Source organism: Trematomus bernacchii, unplaced genomic scaffold (assembly GCF_902827165.1).
Source record: "Trematomus bernacchii unplaced genomic scaffold, fTreBer1.1, whole genome shotgun sequence".
In the NCBI taxonomy this organism is placed as follows: domain Eukaryota; kingdom Metazoa; phylum Chordata; class Actinopteri; order Perciformes; family Nototheniidae; genus Trematomus; species Trematomus bernacchii.
In genome coordinates, this window is record NW_022988097.1 from 9626787 (window position 1) to 9648681 (window position 21895).

Sequence of the window (21895 nt, forward strand, 5' to 3'; positions counted from 1 at the left end):
AGTATCTCCGGTGTCCTTATGTATACCTACCAGTCACTTTAACAACACTGACAAGGTCTCTAACTTGTTGTTTTTTTGCTCCCTTCCCATGCGATTTTATTTAGTATGAGTGGCTCCTAAGGTTGACTGCACATTTGGTTAAAAATGCTGCCCAGGATGGCCTTCCTGACAGTTACTTTGGTTACTTTTATCTGCTGGATAAGGTAAGTCTTCCCTCTCAGCTTGGACGTAGATCAGAGTACAATGTGCCTGCAGGTGTAACCATTTTTTTTCTCTGCAGTCTTGGAACTGTACATGGAACTGGGAACATCACTCTCATTTTGGATCGACTTTTGGATGGTTATGACAACAGACTGCGACCTGGATCCGGGGGTAATTCAGACTTTACATCTTAGACTTGGGTCTAATTAAGCTTGAATATCTTTGTGCATCTTGTATTACTGTAGGCAATGTACAGTTGTTAATTACTGTTGCAGGTGGTGTTACGGAGGTGAAAACTGACTTCTTTGTCACCAGCTTTGGACCTGTTTCAGATGTTGACATGGTGAGATACTGCTGCTGTAAGGAGATGTATATTATGTGCTGACTGTGGGAGATAACAGTGCTTGAGTGACTACTGAACTCCAGCCTTATGGCAATCTGCCATAAAACCATCTAATGAGCTTTAATCTGTTTGACCAGCCCTATAACTCCATTATTGATGGCCTCTAAATCAATATGACAACATGTCAGACAGAGGGAATGGCTGAATGGATTGATTAATGATTATCTGGGATGAGTGGCATCCATCATTTCCTCGTCATTTCTCCACACCTTCCACTACAAGTTGGCCCTATTTTATTATGCATACTGATGAACAGCAGGGGCAATTTCTTAGGTTGAAGCAAGAATTTTTGATGTGATGCTTTGTCTTTAACATCTGCTGATGTTTTATCTTCATGCATCAGGAATACACCATGGACATGTTCTTCCGTCAGATGTGGGTTGATGAGCGGCTACAATTCGAGGGCCCAACTGAAATCCTGCGGCTGAACAACCGCATGTTGGACAAGATCTGGACGCCAGACACTTTTTTCAGAAACTCCAAGAAGGCCATTTCCCATAACACAACCACACCTAACAAACTCTTCCGCATCATGCAGAACGGGACTGTCCTCTACACCATGAGGTGAGCTTACAATTAACACTAATTGTTTTGTTGATAAAATCTTATGGGAATAAGAGATTTATATTAAAAGAGAGGATCTGTCTGCGTGTTCTCTTAGACTGACAATCCATGCTGACTGTCCAATGAGTCTGCTGAACTTCCCCATGGATGGCCATTCTTGTCCTCTCCGGTTTGGAAGCTGTAAGTATAGATCTTCAACCAATAAATAAAAGGGATTTGCAACCTTTTCTGATAAGTGATTAATACATTTTTCTGGCAAAAACCTCCTGTGGTCAGTCCTTAGAATTGTTCCTGCTTTTCTATGTTTTATTTCATATTAAACTTAAAATCATTGTGGTCACAGAAAAAGTTACTTGAAAACTGGGATGGAAATTTTTTTACTATTTTCTGACTTTTTTCAAACCGAAGGTTAAATTGAAAAATCTATAAGGTAATCAGGATTAATCAACATGCAAATGATAATTGTAAATTGCAACCCCATTAAGTTAAACAGATGTGTTCATTAACAGAAGGAATAACAGAGAGATTCATTAATGTGCTTAACCTATGAGTTTATTGTAATTGCTTTTGCGTTTTAAGATGCCTACACGAGCAGTGAAATCCATTTCACTTGGAGGAAAGGACTAGCATCTGTTGATTGTCCCGCTGAGTCCATGAGTCTCCTGCAGTATGATCTCGTGGGGCAGACTTTGTCCAGTGAGATATTCAAAGCAAACACAGGTAATGCTCTCTGTCTGCTATCACATTTCTCTTCCTATGAGGAAACTATTACTTGCACTTAGATGTTTAATTTAATAATTTAAACAAAGGAAGAGGTCAGATCAGTTTATTTAAACTCTGCACGAGAGTCCATTGCTCCCCCACATTAGCCGATATAAAAGCAAAGACTTCCTTGAGCAGCCATCAGGTGTAAGATGCTTAAGTGGTCAGGCCTAAAGCGTATGGTGTGCCCTATGGGGTTTAAAACTCAGGGAATGCACCGAGAGAGGAGAAAATGGAGTAGTGTGTGCCTGTGTGTGTGTGTTTGTGTGCGGGTGTGCATTTAATTTCACCAGAAGAGGAAGTGCTCCCCTGCTGTGAAACCAGCAGATTCCTGGAATAGAGAGGAAAGGCTGAGGCATTCTCCAAAACCAAGAAACCTTATCCATTTAGAAAACAGAGCGAGAGGGAACCTCTGTATGTGTGCATGATGCAGCGTGTTTTTAGTCTGTGAATGTCAGCATGCATGTGTTTGGACAGAGCAGGGCAGTGTGTTACGCATAGTGACACTGCATGCTCTCCTCCCACCCCCCTCCTCACTCGCCCCTTCCTCTTGACTTTATCCCATTTCCAAATGTCTGCTACGCTCCCCCCTCCTACCCTACTCCTTTTCGTCCTCCCTCTCTTTCCCTCCTGTCTCTCTCACATGATGTTTTACAAATAGTGGGCTATTCCACCTCTTACAGCAGCCAATATATCTATATGTTTCTCTCAGCAGCTGTTCTGTTTCAAGGGCAGTCAAGGGCAAACGTTCTGTGCTGCTCTCTCCCTCAGGGTTTCTCTCTTCACACGTGCTGTTTATCTTTCAGGTCACTACTCTGTGCAGGTGGTCCATTTCAAACTCCAGAGGAAGCTGGGCTACTACCTCATACAGACGTACATCCCTCTTATAATGGTTGTTGTGCTGTCCCAAGTCTCTTTTTGGATCAACAAAGAGTCTGTTCCTGCACGCACAGTTGCTGGTACACCACAATACCCAACAATTATTTATATTAATCATGGTTTATGTTTGAATACCTCTCCTCCATGAGTGTTTCATAAGTGATTGTGTTCCTCCAGGCATCACCACAGTGCTGACCATGACCACCTTGAGCATCAGCGCCCGACAGTCGCTTCCCAAAGTAGCCTATGCCACCGCCATGGACTGGTTCATTGCTGTGTGTTTTGCCTTTGTGGCGTCGGCTCTTATTGAGTTTGCAGCGGTAAACTACTTGGCCACGCTTCAGGCCAACCGTCTGAAGAAACAGAAACGTAGACAAGACAGGCTTGAAGTGTTGGCCATCGGTGAGGATGATGACGAATCCATTATGGTAAGAAGCTGACTTTAAGTTGCTGTCATCATAAAAACAGGGTTATTGCTTACGATTCACATTCAATTATACATTATATGTGTTGCCGTTTTAATTCAGATGTTACACATAATACAGTGTAACAAGGAAATGTGGCATATTTTGATTTTAAGCACCCTAAAAACATGTTTTTCAATCTTAAGTATGTCTCTATTAGTAACATTAGAGGGAAATTTAGCAATCAAAATCTTACCTAATATCCTTCCTCTGACTGTGTGGATGTGTTTGAATCATAGTTTATCTGACCCTACTGCAACAGGATGAATAAACACTCCCCCCATTAAGATTCAAATGCAGCAAAACTTTGATTGCGGCACGGAATTATGTCACGTCATGTTTTTTCCAACAGAGCCCAGCCCATATCAAACCATTGAAAAAATAGCACAGACACAACAATATATAAATGTGTATGACGTGATATAACCAAAATTGTTGTTACTTTTTTATGTGTCACTGTAAGACACAATTGTTAACAATTGGACAATAATCAACAAAAAAGGTCTTCAGGGTCTTTACGAGTAAGAACTTGTGTTGTGCGTGAGCCAATAGAAGCGCGGGTGTTACGTAGTGATGTCACTAATGGCGCATTTCCACTACACGGCCTCGCTCTGCCTCGCTCGGTATGGCTAGGCCTCGTTAGGACTGGCTCACTTTATGGCGCATTTCCATTACAGTTTAGGAACTGGGGTAGTATCTATAGTAACGCAATGTAGGCGGAGCCGTGACGTCATCTTCAATGAGAACCCCAGAAAAACAACACAGCCGTTAGCTGTTAGCACTCAGAGCTCACAGCTCCTCATATATGTTCAGAAACTAGACAAAAGTTAAACAAGTACAAACCACAGACTGCCTGTGTCATGGCGAATACAGTCGCTGCTTTATTTATGTCTGTATAGGCCGTTGTTGTGAGTGTGGACGGTCGGAGCATATACTACGTTAGCTTGGCCAATCTCCATTTAGAAAACACGCATTTTAAAAGGTTTTTCGCCTGCCGTCTGTCTGCAGACTTGTCAAAGCATTAATTCATGGTTTTTACTAACCGGTATCAGTATGTTGTTACTTCGGCATCATTTTGAAACGTGTATTACAATTAAATCACGGTCAAATATGTCCATCTTGTTGTAGTTGTAGCCCCCTTGCCAGCGATTCTCTCTCTAGTTTAGCATACTCAGCCCGACTCAGCCTCGTTGTCTCTGGCCCTGGACCCACGATTTTATGAGGCCAGAAAAACTGTGAATTAGGACCCGCCGGCCGGTATTAGGCCAAGTGGAAACGCAACCAAAAACGGGCCGCTGACGTCACAGCCCTTTTAAACTGTGCTCCGCGCTGTAGTGGAAACGCGCCATTAGTTAGGAAAATAAACAAAGGAGTCCAATGGAGGTGTTTCAGGCAGGAGGAAGTGTGTGTGTGTGAGAGAGAGAAACTTCTCTGGAGAACTTTGGGACTTTAGCCTTTGCAGACCATTTACAAGCACAAAAACCTATAACACACTACAGGAAAGGGAAAACACAAAAAAAGCATAAAAGGGCCTCTTTAATGCTAAGCTAAGCTAACCAGCTTGGCCCTGGCAACACATTTAGCGTAGTAGACAGAGGCTTTTTAAGCTTACGGTCTGCTTGCCAAGAAAGCAAATAAGGGTTTTTCCTTTCATTCTTATCGTTACAATTTACACATTTTTATTTGTGAGAATCTGATTGTCTGCAGTGATAGGAAGTTAGAAAACAATGATTCAGATGGGTTTGTGGTTATGTACATATATACAGGGATCAATATATATCTTAACACCAAGATCTTCTCGCATAAGAAGCGATTAACTGACAGTAGGTTTTGTCTCTTGTATGAAAGAAAGCTGCTCGGCAACATCAGCTTATGCTATTACTTGAAGAGGGACTGCGATATCACGTGGCATCTGAAATGCATTTACATAGCTAATAATGGTAAGTGGAGGTACAGAGTCTCCTCGTTTTTGCAGAGAGCTTGATGCAGCAATGTTGATAATGAACAGGAAGCCAGCAGCTCCAGACTCAGATGTAGAGAAATGAAAAAAAGCCACAGATACGAGGGGGTTTTTCTATGCATTTCCAAGTAGTTGCCCTGCTTCTTCCATTTTCCTCATTCAGGGCACACCACACATTAAATAGTAATACATGCTGTTGTAGAGCTCTCATCTCTAGCTATATGCTTTATGCTAATACAGTAAGCCACCACAGCGTCCTCCTGGGATCTGTCTCACGTGTAGGGCTCATGGTTAGATGCTTTAAAAATAGCCTCAGTGTGAGAACAGAGAAAAACTCCAGCACTCCTCCCTGCATAATCTCCTAACCATCCTATGGGCATCCAGCTAACTACCTGCTGCTTTCTATAGGGATGTTGGCATGCCATTGAGAGAAAGCTCCTGTGGGAACCAACATATCTCCCAACCTTATATACAAGACTCACTATGTACTTGCTGGCTAGAAATTCCCAGTTTAAAAATTAATGTTACACTACCTACCCCTTTTCCTCTCACTGAACAGATAACCCACACAAGCCCCACTAACATCTCCTCACTTGCTGCTTTTCCTCCAAATCGCCCCCTACCTCCATCCTGACAGTCGGACGGCTGTCAGGAAGGCCTGAAGAGGAGAAACCACTCTGTGTGTCGCAGTGAGCCAGGAGATGGTCCGCCCGTGCCCATTTTCCTCCAGCAGGGCTCAGCTTTTCCTCCAATCCCGCAGCTGGCTGGCACAAGCCCCATCGACAAGTGGTCACGCATCCTCTTCCCCCTGGCCTTCGCCCTCTTCAACCTCGTCTACTGGTACAACTACCTGGGCAAAGATACCATGGAGGAGGCCAGGTACTCTAATATTTTGGTACATTTACATATGTCTTTGCTAAAAGGATATATTAGATATATTTTTCATCTTTACAAACCCACATCCATGATCGTACTGACAAGAGGTTTATGTGTCAAACACACGCACTGTCCTGATGTCATTAATACTCACTCAAATGGGTTTTGATCTGAACCTGAAAAAATACACCCCAACAATGCCCTAGTTTTGTGCCATGGTGTTTGACATTGTATCTTTTATACTTTAGCTGTTGTTAGTAATGGAGATTACAGGAAGTTAGCCGACACTGTTTTAAGTTGTGACCCCCTATAACACAAAGCAATATCTACCTGCAACCTCATATAACTGGTTTAATGTGATAAGTAAGACAGCCTATTATGGTCATTGTAGGTGAAAACAAATATATATATATATTGAAATGGGGTATATAATGGGGGACAAACTAATTTCCAAGATTAAATGTATACATGTTTAGGAGGAAACTGGGATGTTCTTTTAGGATAAACTTTGAAGTCATACATTTGCAAGACATTTTTTTTTTTTTTAAAGTAAAAAAGGACGGCTCATAGCCAGTTTACCTTTAACCCTTTAAATCTGGTGTTAAAAAAAAAGTAATAGATTCAGAAAGCCTTTAATGCAAAATAGTAAAACAAAACATCAGAAACGTACTTGGAAGGTATCCAGTTTTCTTGTACAAATAGGGACAACGGACAAAGGATATCTCTGCATACCACTTTGTATCTGAAAGACTTACAGCCCCGTCTCACTCTGCTCTAATTATGAACAATAACTACCCACAGTTTTTGTCAAAAACTTTTATCTAGGCAGTAAAGACATCAATAATTTCTAATGCTGAAGCAGCCCCGGGAGTTGTAGGGGGGAAAAAAAGAAGGGAATGATGTTAGGTGGCGTTGTTGCTGCTTCGTTGCCAGCACTGTGGCTTTTATCATCATAGATTTACAATATAAAAAGGACTGGGCGCTGAGTTAATTTGAGAAGAAAAATATGCATCAAGGTCCCCTCTTTTATATAAGGTTGACCTGAGGGCTGGCAAAATTCCAGCCGTTTTAATGACAACATTGTTTCTCCATGGGGAGCAGGTCTCGCAGGCGAAGAAACCAGGGCCTACTTTGTACATTAAGTACATGAAAAAGCGACTATTCACTTTCCCGCTTATAAGTGAGCCACTTATAGAACACAAAGCTCCATGTCCAAGAAAGAAGAGAGATACAGTGAAAAACACAGAGAACGGGAGAAATAGGGAGAGAGAGAGAGATCTGTTATGCAACACTGGGGAGTGCAAATCTACTCATCATGCTTCTCATGTTCCTGTCAGAGAATTGTTATGGTTGTTTTGTTTATAACGTTCTGCAGAATAATGAGAAAGACAAGATGGAGAGCATGAGACCAGCTGCATCACATCCATTCCCTTATCACATTTTCTCCACGTCCCTCTCTCGGTTCTTTTGAAGAAAGGACAGGGAGCACAGTAACGGTTTTGGCTGTATAGCACACTGCAGATGGAGAGTGTCTGAATGTGGGAAGAGAAAGCTTTTTATATGCCACTCTCATTTTTTCTGCTCTGCTGTATTCTGGTCTTGCAGGGACGCCTGATCTCCAAAACTAAGAGGACCTGGAAAAGGGCATGGGCTGCCAGAGAGACCTTCAGCATCCAGCCAGCCTCACCTCCCTCCCCTCTCTTTCTGTCTCTCTCTCTCTCTGTGAACAAGCTCTCAGCAGTCACTCTGCTCTCATCTGACAGAGGAAATGAATCAGAAACTCATTTATTCTCCTGCCGCACATCTATTCATTTCACAGGCTGTGACCACTGCCCACTTGTGTTCTGATCAGTAGCTGAAGAGCTGCCCTTCACGGGGCCTCAATCACTTTAAAGCCCGCCACACGTACACACAACAACTTCTCGGGCCCCTGGACCGAGACAGACGCCACACACGTACAGCACACATGACACTCAGACACGCGCACAGAGCATGAAACACATCAAAAAGAAGTGCATGATATAATCTATGATGGCTGTAACTGGTGGTGATGCAACAGTGAACCAATGCTTTCAGAAGCCTGCCCTCTACAGAAGCACAGCTCCCACTACAACAAGATCAAAGGCAATTTAGAGGAGGCTCGCATCCCTTCCCGCGGCTTCAAAAATGTACTCAAACCTGAGAAAATGAATTGTGGGATTGTGTTTTCCATCCCACCTTTCTGCTCTGGTGCTCCCTCTACATTTTCAGATCTGCGGGTCCTCTGAAAACATTGCAAGGAAGAGTAGGATATAATACCCGTGGGTGTGGATGACATTAATTTTCTATTTTTGTATGAACGCGGCATGATTGTGGAGCGCAGATGTTTGCATATAAAGTGTCTACCTGCAATGGAGGGATTTTTATGATCTTTTTAGCTACTATATCCAATACCATAAAAGCTTAAGGAATAAACTTGATCTTAAGTTGACATTTTGACCACTCAAATCCTCCAGTACATCCCATTGTTTGACCTTGTCAGAATGTAGACCAACTCATCTGCCATGTAATAAACATGGGAATAAAACCATCCTGAAAATAACACCACTGTTGTTCATTTCTTTCTGGCACAAATGTTCGATTCCTCATTACGCACAACCACTTGTCCCTTTAATATTTTTCTCTGCAATGGAAACTGCTCATCCACCATCATCAGTCTCCACTCTTTGATCTTGGGCTTGCTGCACGCATGCGCCTCTCATTGGCTCCTCTGCACTGTCTGGAGTAAGTTGGATGTGCGCTCTCCTCACTCGCATCCCGAAACCGCCTCAATACTGTTGCGATGGGGAGGATCAGGAAAAACCACTTTGGGATTTTGACTTTCTCTTTACTAGTGACTTTTGCCTGGACTCAAAGGTAATCTTATTTCCTTATTTTCTCGATCATCTGTCTCGCATGCCATGTAGCCTGTGTTAAAGCGTGCCTGGCGTGAGATATTAACAAGCTGTTTTGCATTACACCACCGTTTTTTCTCCCACAGCTCCAAAGATCTCAAAGATCCGAGCAATATGCCTCTAGTAAAAGAAACAGTGGACAGACTGATGAAAGGATACGACATTCGGTTGAGGCCAGATTTCGGAGGTAACGAGCACATTTGCAAGAGGAATGTCATGTTTTCACGCCCTCCTGACGTGCAATACATGTTTAATGAATCGCAAAATCTGCTTTAATTTACGTAATCACCCATTCACAGCCAATAGGCCTTTCCAATTAACGCTATGAGAAATGATGTGCATAATTTCATTTGATGGGGGAGATAAGACAAGCTTTTTTAACATGATCGATCCCGCTCATCAATGTTTGATAATCCTACTAATTGAATATAAAATGTAACCGCATTTCATCTGCGTGTTAAACATGAAGGTTTTTTCACCCAGCCTGGTGATGCTCCAGTCTCCTGTAGGTGGAGGGGAGCATAGAGGAACCTGAGCGCGCGTCACGAATTTGTTAAATTTACATGATGGGAGATGTATTCATTTATCTTGTATTAAAGCTTTCTTTTCCTTCACAGGTGCGCCGGTCAAGGTGGGGATGAATATAGACATAGCCAGTATAGACATGGTCTCGGAAGTCAACATGGTAGGTGCATCTTCATGATTATTACACCGCTTAATGTTGCCAATTGAGCCCGGCACGGCTGGAATAGCCCTTAAGTGGGTTGCTTATCACGGGTCAGTGTGTGTGTGATTGTGAAGCCAGGATAATGTGAGGCAGATTGTGAATGCATTTTTTTCTCGGGTGCAAAAAAAATGGTGAAGGCTTCCGCTCTTAAACACATCATGGCCATCCTTTTCTCTCAGTCTCCGCATTTGCAGCTCTGGTGTGTTGCTGCATTTGAATTCAAAACACACACTCACTGGCGCACTTGGACACACAGCCCCGGCTGCGCGCGCGGAGAGCTGCATGTATGTATCAGTGTGTGTGATAGTGTGTGATTGTGTGTGCTCCTGACTGCTTCACGTTGTCAAGCTTCGGTGGTGTAATTTTGTTGACACGTCCCCCCCTCCACCCCCTTCTTATCCATCCTCTCTCCTCTCCATGCAGTTACCTACAAAATGAATCAAAACACCCTTTCTTCTCAAAAATTGGCATCATTTTGTGTTTTTAAGGTGCAAAAAAAATGCAGCTCTGGTGTGTTGCTGCATTTGAATTCGATTGGCCAATCACATCATCAGCATCTACGTAAATGATTTCCCCCCTTACTTGTCAGATGACGTAAGCAATTTGTTAATAATAAATGTCTGGTAACACAGCATTGCAACCAAAAAAAAAAGAGAACGGCTTGAGCTTTGCTGCACACGGATGCACGTTATGAGCGACTTGGAGAGGAGAGGACAGGGGAAAAGTTCAGCAGCCCGTGCAAGAGCACCACCTATTGATCCGTGTGACAGACTGACAGACAGACAGCAACCCACAGGAATCTGACGTTGATTTGATCTTCTTCAGTGTAGCTCTCCTGCATTAAATACACCATATAGTGTAGAATAGCTGGTTTTGCTCTTGGGATTTGTTATGCATTGACAAAAAATATTAAGGGCAGTCTTTGCAGAGGATTCAGAGTGTGAGAATAGATCATTTACAAAGCAGCCTCTCCATGGAGCAACATAATAGAGATGTTATATAAGAGCATGAAAAACAAGTTTGCCAGTAGGAGTGGAAGGAGATGTGTTCTCTATTATTAATTGAGCCATTTTTAAAGTTTGATTTGGCAGCCTGTCCCTATGTGTGTGGTAATTTTAAACTGCACTGAATGAGTTTTGAAGCACATGAATACAGCAGCGTGTGTGAGTTTGTTTGAGGGAAAGCACTGAATCTGGTCAGAGCTTTTTCCTTTGATGGAAATGATTTATTTTGAGGGAGGATGCAACCAGAACGGAAGTGCCTTGGGGGTCCGGAGAGATTTGAAATAGAAACCCCTCACTCGCTTTGGCCTCCCTCTTTCTCCCTCTTTCTCCCTCTTTCTCCCTCTCCCTCCTCCATCCTTTGTCTCCCACCACTTTGACTAGATTCCTGGCTGTGACTCTGGGCTCAGCAGCCATGTAATCCACCTCTGCCTTGCTCCAAAGGGTTATCTTACTTAAGAACTAGGCATCTAGTGAGCATTCATCTGGAAAAAAACACTGCTTCATACATCCGTGTGAGTGTGTAACAAAACACAAAACTGTGCACAAACAGTGAATGGCGGCTGACGTCATGCAACTCCCTGTGGCTATGAGAGAGCGTTCATCTCGCTCATTTATCAGAAAAGCTCTCAGCGCCAGATCTGCACAGGCACCCCTCTCACATGGCGGACACATTTAAATGAAGTTAAATAAAAACAACACCAAAGTCTTCAACACGTTTTTGTCATCCTCTAAAACATCCTTACATAACAGGTTGGATTCTCCTCCTCCTCCTTTCTTAACATCCAGATATATTTGGTACAATAGAGGATAACGGCAGCTGACGAGATTGATCTCAGGGAAATCGATAATATCACCGAGCACCGTGATCACGAGGATGGAGGTGGTGACCTGCGCTTGGCGCCGGGCTGCTTTGATCTTCCTCATCAGGGGCAGCCGCTTTTAAGATTAAAGTGCTGAGAGGGAAAACAACACAGAGAGGCGATGATGAAGCCAGGAAGGCAGTGAAGAACAGGGTGGGAGAGAGGTGAAGGTTTTTATGATCATTTTCACCATTGCCTTTAATGATACCTACATCCCCGGTGGAGGCCAGGGAAAAGTTATGGCCGACCTTGTGTTAGCACAAGAGAGCTGCAGCCAGAGTTTCATTAACCCCCCAACACACACATTCCCTTTTTACTAATTAAGTCGCTCTAAGGGACGAAACACCATCTTCTTCCACACTTTATGCCTCCATCAGATATTTCATTAGCAGCTTGCTGCCGCTCCTCATTGAAGCTTCAATCATCAAATGGATATTTGTCAAATTGTTGTCTGACATATCTGATATATTTGAAGTTTGGTACTGTCCCGTGAATCGGTTCTATTTCAAAATGTAATGGCTTCTTCCTTGGTCCATGCTACACCCTTCCACAAAGCATTGAGCATTATTTGGCTGCACAGCATGTGTTTGCAATGATTAGAAGTCTGGCCTTTCAGACCGCTATGAGTGGTCAAACAACAACAAAAACAACAACAACAAAAACAACAACAACAACAAACTCGGTCTGAAAGTTATACACTACAAATGTTGGCAAACAGTGAGGGGGAGAAATGTCATTTAAAGGTTCCTAGAGGCCGTGTTGTCTTCCAGTGTCTTGTCCAACCAACAATTCCAAAATCCATGATTTTCAGTTGTTGCTGCTGAGTCAGTTTAAAGAAAATTAAAACCTTTTAGGATCACACTACGCCAGTTACGCTGCATTTTGCATCTACAAAACATGAAGTAAGATGGAGTCGTTTGATGTCAGAAATGAAAGCATGTGATTGGGTTTGAACACAGTGTTTGTTAGCAGGCCTGCCATCATGGCGGTGAGCAGGTTTGGGTTGTAGACAGCTGCTCTCTCCTCTAATTAAAGATCAAAAAAGCCTCTGGTGGAGGATGAACTCTGCATTTTAGTGGGGGCTGATTGAAGCCATTGTGGCGTCCTCTATGCTGACATGAGGGCGTGGATGCTAGTGGAGGTGGTGTTGAATGTGTGTTGGGATTTTGGTGTTGTTGCTTTTCTGTGCACATGTAAGAGGTTGGTTCACATGTGTACGTGCCATAGTGGAGTGTCTTTGTCGGTGCTTTCTCTTGTGATCCACAACGATGGCCCGTTGAGGCTCAAAGGTCAGCCGTGTTGTCGGGCAATAAAAATGTGCAGGTCAGTCAGCGCCGTGGTCTCAGCCTCGACTGCATGACATTACAAATGTGCTATTTCGAGAGGGAAGCGTCCTCCGAGTCCGAGGTGTGACCACACATCCTTGTTGGGTGGGCTGTGCTGACTCACTGGGGTTAGTGCAAAATATGGCACAGATATGATATCATGGCCGAGACCCCCCCTCTGCATCCACCCGCTGCTTATCTCTGTCTGTCTGTCTGTTCAGCGCTGGCATCCCGCTCCATCACTCATCTCCCTCACTTAGCAGCAGAAATTGCATTTGCATAATGCTGTTTGTTTTCGCTGAAATCACAGATCCAGGAACCGAACCCTGGTTACGGTGCATTAAAAAGTGTTCTGCACACAGCCAGGGCAGCTGATTAAATACAAGTCGGGTCTGTTGTCTCAGCAATGCATCAGCGCTGCATAATAACGTCTTCAGCATGCCATCCATATGTTGAGCACAGCTATGCACTCTGAAGATGGAATACGGAGGGAGGACGAATAAGTATTTTCACTCCTTGTCTTTTCTTCATCCTGCTTGTTAATTACATGTAAAATACCTGAGGTTGATGGTTGTTAAGAGGCACTGCCTGTACTATAATACTGTTCTCTGAATGTTAATTAGCTGGCTGTGAATTAAAAGATTTAAACAAACCAGCTGTGGTGGCTTCTGGGATGGAGGAATTAGTGAGGCGTGAGCGTTGCCTTTATTACGATCATTATCCTGACAGGCGCTGGTTTCTTTACATGAGTAAGGGGATCGGGGCGTCAGATATGGGGCGAGCCGATGACCAGAGGGAGCCGGACCCTGGCCCCCACGTTACTCTGCGTCCGTGTGAAGGATGCAGCTTCTTGTGTCTGTGAATTAGCAACCATTTTGATCTTGTTTGTCCAAACTGATCCTGTTCCATTTTATTTTCAGCTTGTGGAAAATAAGCTTGTGTTATTTTTACTCAGTGTTGCCATGACAACGCAGCCTCCTTCTTTTTTCTTTTTTTGGTGGATCTCGGGGAGTCAAGGAAAAGCAAATAAGGCCTCGTTTTTTCTAGGGACTTCTTCAAGGTTTTTCACATGTATAATCCAGGTGAAGGTTGCTCTGTTTTTCAAGACGCTGGATTGTTGTTGTTTCTACGGTTTATGGATGTTTGCCTTTTGAATAAATGCTGATAGTACAAGACATTTTCAACATTTGTAATGGTTATAGTAAATAGGGCTGCAATCAACAATTAGATGAATCATTGCATCGTTGACTAAATGCGTTTTAAATGGTCTGAAAAACATTCATTACAGTTAACTAAAGACACATTCACATTGCTTGTTTTGTTCAACCGTACGTCTGACAAACAAAGATATTCAGATTAAAAGCTATAAAACAGAAAAAAGCTGAACAATTCTGTCATTTGAGAAGCTGGATAGCAAGCATTGACAAATTAGCATGGGCGATGAAGAGGATTGAAGTTATAATCTAAAAAAATCTCAATTTGTGTGTATTCTCTGCTATGAAACTAATGAACCATTCACATTTAAAAACAGGCAACAGATTAAGTCTCTATGTTTGTGAAACTTTGATTCTGCCTGCTCTGTTTGCTCTGCAGAGCTTTCCTAAAGGCTTAAAACGAGCATGCAGGTTGTCCAGAACAATGTCATTAGTTATGCTGAGTGGCCACACAGAGCAATATATTAATACGGTCAGCAGCATAATTACAGCACAAGAACAACATTTAATCCTGCAGCTGTGTACGTGCACGCCGGGTTCTCTGTTTAATGTTTAGTCCATGGAGACTAAGAGGCCATGAGCCCTAAACACATAATTACAGTGTTCTATAGGGGAAAACCTGGTAAAGAGACACATACATGCATGCAGTTTATTAATGAGCATGGTAAAATGTGCCAAAGACATGCATATCTTAAAGCAAGTATGGTTATGTGTAAATCTGTTCAACGATAATTCATGTCATGTATGCATTTGTACATCTGATGGTGGCTTTCCAAAATGCTCTTTTTAAAATGCAGCTTATAAAATGAATTGATAAGCCTTAAGATATTGGAAGAGTACTCCTATCTTTTATTTACTTGGCTTGTCATTTGCTATGATTACCAAGACTTTCCCCTGCAGAGAGCGAAGTTACGCCAAGTTTAAATTGGTCGTAATATTCGTTCATAATGGCCGGTACAGGGAACAAAACCGCTGCGTGTCTTAAAACAGGGAGTAAGTTAGCCAGCTCCATTAAAAGCCTTTAATGTGCTGATGACTCCCTTAATGATTCTGTCAGGCACTTTCTCCACTGAAGCTAAGTAGCTGAAAAATGACCCGTTGGAAAGGGAGTCATAAAGGCGTCCATGTTGTCACTTCCCTCAGGATGTGTACGGCCCGCAACTCTTTCAGAATACTCCCTCCTTGACCCCTAATATTTAATTTGAAACTGGTACTTATCCGGACCCAGAGAGCACAACAAATGAATAACCTCAGACCCACCCTCTGATGTGCTGTTGCGTCTCCTCCAGCATTTAGAAGGACACAATTAAACGAGTGGCTGGAGTCCTCTGCAGCAGCACACAGCAAAGGAAGAGCTGAGCAATATGGTGGACGTCTGTCATGTGCCGTAAAACTGCAGAGTAGAAAGACAAGCACACATGCCAACAGTCATACCAGCACATCATGGGAGGTTTGTTCCCCCTGTGCTTTGTTCAAAATGATACTAATATAAAGAACAATATGGATGTAGCATTTTTCTCAAACCCAAAAAGGTTATATTTCATTTTGTATATATCTTTATAATCATTTAAATATAATAATGCACAATAACACCATTGTTATTATCTGAAAAAAGGGTTTACGCTCAGGTTTATATTGGGCCAAACATAAAAAAAGTATAGGAGTTTTTATGAAGAGAACTTATTGTTATCCTGACTTTGTTTTTACAAGACAGCAAAGAGGTATAACTCCTTGTTACCTTTGAAGAACAACCTGTTTTAAAACTACAATAACATAAATCCTAGTAATCTTTAGGCATTTTGGAGTGGTAGCTAGTTATCAGTGATTAATGATGTTAATGGAACATTTTCATCAAAGGGACAATGGATTTGATAACAAAAAGCGGGCTTCACGAGGGTTTCCGCTGCACATATATTGAGAAGATTTATGTTGCATGTGTCTACATGTTTTTTGAGCTATCAAGCGGACAAATCAATGTTTAGTTGGTTTTTTGAGATGTTAAAGTTGGCGGGATCTTTTAAACAGGTACAAAGAACTTCAAAAGTAAAATACAGCATTGTTGGACACATCTTTTCATAAGCAACAACAAACAGAAAGGACTGCTATACATGAATCGAACTGGCACGATGGTTTCATTACAGGGAGAAAGTGAGCGCATGTTTCTTCAAATAAAAATCTACACACAGTATGTATTGTGTTAGGCTCGTCTATTGGCAGCTCCCTCCCATGTCGGCGGTGACAGCTGATGTAGTTGTAATGGAGGTCTTGTAAAAACCGCAGCCTGTCAGATTTATCAGGGAAACACAAATGTACTCCTTGTCACTCTGTCAGATTCTTAATGGGGGTTTGTTAGCCCAGAAACATATCTGAAGTGAGTCTCTGTCACTGTGCAACCAGCCTTGATGTTTTTTAAGTTAGCCAGGCCTTGTTTGTATCTTCATCTCCTTTATATATTCACTGCTGTCAGTATTTTTTTTTAATGTTGGTACTCTCCACAAGATGTCTCCCTCACTGATGCTCACTGGGCCGCCTGTGTGATGTTAATGGAGTTACCGAGGAGTGCTTGTGACAAGGAGAGTGAAGGTCGCTTTGGAGACCGACAATCCAGCGTGGGACAGTCTGTCTCTCACTTCTCTGCAGATTTTTTTAATGGATGCTGGTGCTGCGAAAACCTGTCACCTGCTTCGTATTCTCATGTGTGCAGTGAAGAGGCTTTTATCACACTGAAATGTCTTGTTTATTACTCAGAAATAATTTTTTGTCCAGGAGGGAACATGCTAAAAGACGGAATACTCCACTTACAGCTTTCCTATTGTGAATTAATAACTCATATGTTGCCTTAAAAAATTCTAGGATTGGTTGGTTTCACTGCCATGTTTAGTATGAAGGCTGCACCATATTGACATTTAATGTGTGAATCGCAGAGTTTTGCTATATGTTGTGTCTGCAATGATTGATTAGTCGATTGACAGAACAATTGTTGCCAACTGCTAAAGTAAGTATTTATTAACAAAAAAACAACACACATGCCGTTTCCAGCTTCTGCTTTCTTGCTTATCTCTGTTTATAGCATACGAAGGTAAATATGTGTTGGTTTTCTGACTGACAACATTTTTTATTTAAAGATCATCATTGAATAAATGTTAGTTGCGGCCCTATTGTTGTGTCACATGAATTTTATATTGCAGTTGATGTGATGGAAATGATCCTGCTGTCAAGGATTTGGTTTGTTTGCATGAGGAAACGTGACTTTACTGCTTTGTGTTTCTGCACAGCACCAGAATAGTGCACCCTTTTAGCTTGTCACAGAACAAAATGTACTCCCTGGCAGTACATAAGCAGATTTTCGCTGAACAATAACTTTGCCTGTACTGAGAGATAGAGAGGGGAAGTGCCCGTATTTTGTGTCCCTCTCTGAGCTCATGTGATGTCCGAGCAAAGGTAAACAGCACCATCTGTGAGGCCGTAATTGTGCTGCCATTTTACAGAGCAGCCAGGAGGCAGCGTGCAGGCCCAGGTGTTCTCTCTATACTCTTAAACCCCCCAAAACACACACACACACACACACACACACACACACACACACACACACACACACACACACACACACACACACACACACACACACACACACACAACACACACACACACACCACACACACACACACACACACACACACACACACACACACACACACACACACACACACACACACAATTGTGTATGAGCCTTGAATCCAAGCTCAGTGACTTAACAAGGGACATTTTAAAAGGTTTTGTAGACAATAGGGTTTTTTCTCAGACATCACAGGAAAAGCCCAGGTGTAAACTGTATGCTTTTTAGTTTCAAGTTCAGGAAACACCTGCTTCAGTATCAGGTTGCTTGTATTGTGCATGCTAGCTACATGGCATACTGGGAAACTTAAATAACATAGAGACATCGTTAATGTTGTGGGCTTTTGAAGAAAATCACAGGTGTTGCATGAGGAGTGAATGTTTCTGGAAGCACCGACAGGTGTGAAGCATCCCAGGTTTTTCCATTATCAAGTGTGTAACATGAGGTCCTTTCTGCTGGGTCACTTTCAGAGGCTCACTGAACTTTGGATGGTAGATTGTAGTCCTGATGTGTTGGATGTCTCTTTCTTCTAGGAAAGAGGCGAGTTCTGAGGATGTGAATTGTGGACCGTTATCTGTCACCACAGACACGGGGTTCCCTTTTTGGCTGAACACTGATCTCATGAAGGTGATCACTGTTGCAGTAGTGCATCTTGGGGCAAAACACACTTCTGGCCATTCTGAATAGTAGTCAGTCATAGTAACAGCAAACTTACAGTCCACTGGACCAGTCTCAAATGGGCCCACGATGTCGAGTGCAAGCTTTTGCCATGGCCCCTGAGGCAGAGGGACTGGTGTCATAGGTGCAGGGTTAGTTTTAGCTGTCTTATCATTCATCTGGCAGGACACACAGGCGATAACCGATTGTACCAGTGCATCCATTTTAGGCCACCAATACAAGTCTCTGAGTCTCTGTTTTGTGCGTACAATGCCTTGGTGGCTCTCGTGTGCTAAGGATACCATGTGTGAGTGTAGCTTTACTGGAACAACTAACCTGTGACTCCCTCTCAGAATGAGTTGTTCATGTACAGAAATTTCATTTCTCACCTGGTAGTACGGCAACATGTTAGCAGGCAGGCCTTTGGATGAAGCTGGCCACCCGTCTATCATGTAGTTGCGTAGCTGACGTAACTCTGGACAGGAAGTGCAGGCATCTGTGAAGTCAGACGAGGGAACAGCAGTCAGCAGGGCAGAGAGAGCAGCAACTGGTTCCGTGTCTGAGGTGCAGTCCTGTCCGTGTGGCAGTGGCAGGCGGGAAAGGCAATCTGCTGCATGGTTCTGAGCACCGGGTCTGTAGACAATATCGTAGTTGAAGCAGAGTAGCCTGGCAGACCAGCGTGCTACTCTCATACCAGCTCTTCCCATGCCTTTTGTAGCCAAGAGTGTGGTCAAAGCTTGGTGATCAGTCCTTAAGGTGAACTTTGTTCCCCACAAGTAGGTTCTCCAACGCTCTGCAGCCCACACACAGGCCAAAGCTTCTTTTTCTACCACAGAGTACTAGTTCTCTGCAGCACTAAGAGAGCGGGAAGCAAATGCCACTGTTCTTTCAGTGTTGTCAGGATGTATCTGTGTCAGCACTCCATCTATGCCATAGTCTGAGGCATCTGTAGACACTATGGTGGGCAGTGACGGGTCAAAAAGAGCAAGTGATGAACTGTCTGTGATGAGTAGTTTAACCTGCTGGAAACGACTCTGTGCCTCATCAGTCCATGTGAATGTAGCTCTGCGTAGTACCACGATGTTAGGCCAAGAAAAGACCTGAGAGTCACTGGATCACTGGGTGATGGAGCATCCCGAATAGCTGCAATGTGGTCATCGTTTGGCAGCAGACCTTCCTTGCTTATGCTGTGTCCTAGTTACGTTGGTTTGTCCTGGTAGAATTTGCATTTATCTGTGTTAAGACTTAGTCCAGCTTCCTGCAGTCGGTACAGTACTGCTTTCAGGCGGGTTTCATGCTCAGCACGGCATGAGGAGTAAACGATGATATCATCCAGATATGCCTGCACTCCAGGTACATCTTTCAGCACCATGGACATCATCTTCTGAAACGCTGAGGGTGCTGATGCTAGCCCATAGCAAACTCGCTTGTACCTGAAGAGTCCCTCGTGAGTAATGAAAGCAGTCAGATCTCTGCTCTCCTCATGCAGTGGAAGCTGGTAGTATGCATTAGCCAGGTCGAGGGTTGAGAATATGGTAGCTCCTCTGAGTTCTGAGAAGAGCTCCTCCATGTGTGGAATGGGGTAGCAATCCATTATGACGGCCTTGTTAGGCTCCCTGAGGTCTGTACACATCCTTATTTTAGATGAGTTCTTTCGTTGAATCACAACGATCGGTGATACCCAGGGAGAGGCATCTATTTTTTCTATGATGTCAGCATCAAGAAGGCGCTTTAACTCTGCAGAAACAGCATCTCTGACTGAGAATGGAAGCCTTCTCAATTTCTGCTGCACAGGCTTCACATCATCTTTCACTTTTACTTTGTGTACAACGTTCCTAACACAGCCCATAGGTAAAGCTGTATTAACAGGCGCAGATGCAGTAGGTGTCGGTGTAGTAGGAGTTGCAGGTGGGGTTGTTATCTCTCTGACTGTCTGCTCTGACTTCAGTACCACTCTGTTTCTCATGATGACCATTTCCAGTGCCTCAAACAGGTCCAGGCCCAGCAGTATTGAACCTGACTTCACAATGAAAAGGGTAGCTGAGGCAGTATTTCCGTCATGGAATGCACGTAAATGCAGTTTCCCTAGTACTGGGATTCTCTGTCTTGAGTATGTGACTAGAGGAACCTTTGTAGGTTTCAATGGTATGTGACTGAAGTAGGTCTCGTACACATGAGCAGGCAGCAGTGACACTGAAGAACCAGTATCTACTATCATCTCAAATGACTGGTTAGCAGGAGAAAGTCCCAAATCTACAGTGCACATTATTTTCTTCTCTTTTGGGGCAGTATTATTCAGCAATAAAACAGTCAGTTCTGGAATAACGACCTCCCTCACTTCACGTTTTTGTTCTGAACGACACACTTTGGCAAAATGCCCAGTTTTTCCACAGGATTTGCATATTTTGTTTGTAGCAGGGCATTGTGTGGAATTGGTCATATGTTTATCTGAATCACATCTGTAACATCTTCGTGCTTGCTCAGACTTTCTCTCACCTTTCCTTTGTTTACTTGCAGCGGGACGTTTTTGTTCCCATTTTGGCGCGCTGATCTCTCTCACAGGCACTTCACTGTTGGAGCACGTATACGGGTATCCGGCCACTTGGCTCCTTCCACGTCGATCACTAGCAGATAGTTTTCAAACATTTTTAGCCATGTTCCAAATGGCATAGTCGGTTCTCCCGGACACTGAAGAAAAGTGGGAGGTAAAGGAGTAGAAGCCACGGCCATCCTCGTCGCCAATTTGTTGTGTATTAGTAAAAAGACATTAATGAAGCACGTGACAGAGGATACGGGTACTAAGCTCTTTACTGTTGTTCATGCTTAACCGCCACAGCATCAACTCCCGGGCATACACTAATGGCGCATTTCCACTACAGCGCGGAGCTCGCTTTAAGCGTGCCGAGCCGTGCGGGGCCCGTTTTTGGTTGCGTTTCCACTTAGCGTAGTACCGGCTAGCGGGTACTATTTCACAGTTTTTCTGGCCCCATAAAATCGAGGTTCTTTCCCGGCCAACAACCAGGCTGAGTCGGGCTGAGTTTGCTAAACTAGAGAGAGAATCGCTGGCAAGGGGGCTACAACTACAACAAGATGAACATATTTGACCGTGATTTAATTGTAATGCACGTTTCAAAATTATGCCGAAGTAACAACATACTGATACCGGTTAGTAAAAAGCATGAATTAATGCTTTGACAAGCGTGCAGACAGACGGCAGGCAAAAAAACTTTTAAAATGCGTGTTGTCTAAATGGAGATCGCCTAAGCTAACGCAGTGTATGCTCCGACCGTCCACACTCACAACAACGGCCTATACAGACATAAATAAATCAGCGACTGTATTCGCCATGACACAGGCAGTCTGTGGTTTGTACTTGTTTAACTTTTGTCTAGTTTCTGAACAGATATGAGGAGCTGTGAGCTTGAGTGCTAACAGCTAACGGCTGATGTT

The 21895-nt window shown here is 43.3% G+C and overlaps 2 protein-coding genes across 3 annotated transcripts in view; both read left to right on the forward strand.

Moving 5' to 3' along the window:
• Positions 1-142: 142 nt before the first annotated feature.
• gabra6a (gamma-aminobutyric acid type A receptor subunit alpha6a) lies at positions 143-8672 on the forward strand. Its single transcript, XM_034121117.1, has 10 exons — positions 143-203; positions 281-372; positions 477-544; positions 948-1168; positions 1266-1348; positions 1748-1888; positions 2737-2889; positions 2987-3237; positions 5871-6112; positions 7715-8672. Exons 1-10 carry the CDS (start codon positions 145-147, stop codon positions 7722-7724), a joined length of 1320 nt encoding a protein of 439 aa, XP_033977008.1. The 5' UTR covers positions 143-144; the 3' UTR covers positions 7725-8672.
• A 258-nt stretch (positions 8673-8930) lies between these two features.
• gabrb2a (gamma-aminobutyric acid type A receptor subunit beta2a) overlaps positions 8931-21895 on the forward strand; it is a 35405-nt gene continuing 22440 nt past the window's right edge. For both annotated transcript variants that reach the window (XM_034121115.1, XM_034121116.1), the window contains exons 1-3: positions 8931-9004; positions 9129-9229; positions 9660-9727. In XM_034121115.1, coding sequence (XP_033977006.1) covers positions 8931-9004; positions 9129-9229; positions 9660-9727 — 243 coding nt within the window. The remainder of the gene's footprint in view (positions 9005-9128; positions 9230-9659; positions 9728-21895) is intronic.